We start from the raw sequence: 3,118 nt of genomic DNA on the forward strand, positions 1-3,118 counted from the left end.
TCAGCCCCCATTAATATTTCTGTGTGTGTGTGTGTGTGTATGTGTGTGTGTGTGCAGTTGAGTATAGAGGCCAGAGATCAACAGTGTGTGTGTGTTTTTTTAATCACTTCCTACCTGAGTTGAGACACAGTCTTCCTGTAGCCCTGGCTACACTGTGTAGCCCAGGCTGGCCACAATCTCTCAGAGATCTACCTGCCTCTGCCTCCCAAGTGCTGGGAGTAAAGGCCTATGCCACCACCCCTGTCCCACCTTATTTTTTGAGAGTCTGTTAGTGAACCTGGAGCTCACTGATTTGCCTACACTGACCAGCTGTTAGGCCCAGGACACACACACACACACACACACACACAGTGCTCATCTCCCCAGGCCTTGGATTATGACTCAGCACCATGCATGGCATTTGATGTGGGAGCACAGGATTCGAACTCAAGTCCTTGTTTGCCATGGATTTTATCCACCAAGTCATCTCCCCAGCCCCAGCCCCTTGTGTTCCCTGAAAAGCCTGGTCCCCAGAAGATGAGAGCATTGGAATTAGGTGTCAGAGCAGCTGAGTAAAGAGGGTTGATACCCAGTGGGCTTTGAAGTGGGAGACACTCCTCTCTGCTGTACCACAGCAGGCTCAGGTGAACCACGCAGCCACGCTGGGGACCGTCTGGTACCTCTGGTCCCACTGCAGCTTCCGACACACCTTGCAGAAGGCCAGGGCCCAGCTCCACAGGCGAGGCTGCAGCCTCTCCCGCCATCGGAAGTAGGTGAGGTAGCGCTGCTCATCCTTGGCCAGCTCCAGCAGGTACTGAGCCAGCTCCTGGGGACGCGGGAAGTCGTCCACGTGGATGAAGGCATCAGAGGGCAGGAAGCTTTCGTAGTTTTTCCTGCTGGGCCCCAGGACCACAGGCACCGCCCAGGCCTCCATTGCATTCCGCCACAGCTTCTCTGTGATGTAGTCTGGGTGCTGAGAGTTCTCGAAGGCCAGGTAGAATTTGTACCTGGCCAGCGTGGCCATCATGTCCCCTCGGGGAAGCCGCAGATGTCCTCGGCCATACACGTCCACGGGCAGGTGGACCTTGAGTTCCTCATAGTAGCGAACCCGAGCCAAGTTTGGACGCCAGTTGGACACGACCCAGGCCACCAACTGTGTCTTGGTGGACAGGTTGACCTGAGTGTGGACAGCTGGGCCCGACCATGGCTCCAGCCAGCCGTAGGGGCTGAAGATGTCAGAGTCCCTACGGTATGACATGGTCAGGTTGAAGTAGCCATCCAGGGCGGCCAGCCGGAGGCTGTGGCTGGGTGACTCCATGCTGAACCACACCCAGTGCTGGCCTGGTGGCCTCGGGGACTGTGGCAGCAGGGACCGGGGATTGGACATGACATCCCAGTGGTGGACGATGACGGCATCTGCCCGTGGGTACACCGCCCTGTTGGCGGTCAGCTCACAGTCAGCTGTGCCAGGGAGAATCTGGGAACAGGGGGACAGGGCTACTCGGATATGGAAGGGCCAGGTCCACAGTAAGATTAGCAGGGGACGCTGGGCCGGGGACTGCAGGGTGGACTCTGCACGTTCCCAGGCACTGGGAGCCAGGGGACCGGGGCTGTCATAGGACACTCGAATGTAGGAGAAAAAACACACAGCCAGCAGCAGCTGTAGGAGTAGCCCAGAGAGACAGGGGTGCCAGGCACAACGAGTCTTAGCTGGGCGGGGAGCATCCATTGCTCAGGGGGCCTGGAAGGAGACAAGAAGTGAGATGGGGTCACCAACCATGTCTGTAGATGAATGTGGCTTGGGAAGTTATCGTGATCAGACTTTTTACCTTTTTACCAGGGCCTCAGGTAGTCCAGGCTAGCCTCCAAATCTGTTTTTTTTTTAATATTTTATTTTTTATATATTTTTAATAATTTTTAAAATATTTTATTTTATGTGTACGAGTTTATTGCCTGCATGTATGTGAGTGCACCCGTGTCGTGCAGTGCTGCTTACATCAGAAGAGGGCTTTAGATTCCCCTGGAACTGGAGTTAAGGACGGTTTGTAGCCACCATGTGGGTGCTGGGAATTAAACCCAGGTCTTCTGCAAGAGCAGTCAGTGCTCTTAACCATTGAGCCATCTCTCCAGCCCCGACTCCAAATCTTTATGTAGCCAGGATGGCCTCAAATTCCCAAAGCAGGTGAGAATGACCTTGCCCCCCTGATCCTCCAGCCTCTGCCTCCTGAAGGCTGGGGTGAGGAATGTGCCACCATGCCCAGGTTAATCTTTCTCTCCCTTGATAAAAACTCCTATTTATAATTTCAAAATGATGGGCTGGAGACCTGGCTCAGCGGTTAAGAGCACTGGCTGCTCTTGCACAAGACTCAGGTTTGAATCCCAGCACCCACTTGGCAGCTAACAACTGTCTGTAACTCCAGTTCCAGGGGATTCGATGCCCTCTTCTGGCCTCCATGGGCATTGCATGACACAGGTGCATGATACATGCAGGCATAACACTCATACACACAAAAGTAAATAAAGGGGCTGGAGAGATGGCTCAGCAGTTAAGAACGCTGGTTGTTCTTACAGAAGACCCGGGTTTGAATCCCAGCACCCACATGGCAGCCAACAACTATCCATAACTCCAGTCTCAGGGGATCCGACAGCCTCTTCTGACCTCTGCAGGCTTTGCACGACGCGGGTGCACTTACCTACATGCAGGCAATACATGCATACACATAAAAAATAAAAATAATAAATAAAATTAAATAAAAAGTAATTTCAAAATGACAAGAGTTCTGTCCAAGTGACTCACAGCCACCTGACCTGACCCCCGGGTCCACTTCCTCCCTCATGTGCTGTAAAAATGATTCAACAACAGTGAGGGGTCCCCAAGAAAGGGAGCCCTACATCCTAACTTTGACTCCACCTTTTTCCAAACTGGTTTTCAATTTTTTTTTTTGTCTCTTTGAGGGAGGGTCTCCCTGTAGCCCCAGGTGGCCTAGAATTCTCTATGTAGACCAGGCTGGCCTCAAACTCACAGAAATCTGCCTGCCTCTGCCTCCCAAGTGCTGGGATCAAAGGTGTGCTCACCACATTCCCCAACTCATTTTCCATTTTAAAAGCCAGAACTGGGTGGGAAAGTTCACAGTGGCTT

General features: G+C 52.7%; 1 protein-coding gene across 1 annotated transcript in view; it reads right to left on the reverse strand.

Annotated features, from left to right (window-relative positions):
* Positions 1-451: 451 nt before the first annotated feature.
* LOC103737200 (galactoside 3(4)-L-fucosyltransferase-like) overlaps positions 452-3,118 on the reverse strand; it is a 5,562-nt gene continuing 2,895 nt past the window's right edge. The window contains exon 2 of the mRNA XM_008836923.2: positions 452-1,720. Coding sequence (XP_008835145.1) covers positions 620-1,708 — 1,089 coding nt within the window. The 5' untranslated portion in view covers positions 1,709-1,720 and the 3' untranslated portion in view covers positions 452-619. The remainder of the gene's footprint in view (positions 1,721-3,118) is intronic.

This window comes from Nannospalax galili, unplaced genomic scaffold (assembly GCF_000622305.1).
Source record: "Nannospalax galili isolate Female #2095 unplaced genomic scaffold, S.galili_v1.0 scaffold77, whole genome shotgun sequence".
NCBI lineage: Eukaryota > Metazoa > Chordata > Mammalia > Rodentia > Spalacidae > Nannospalax > Nannospalax galili.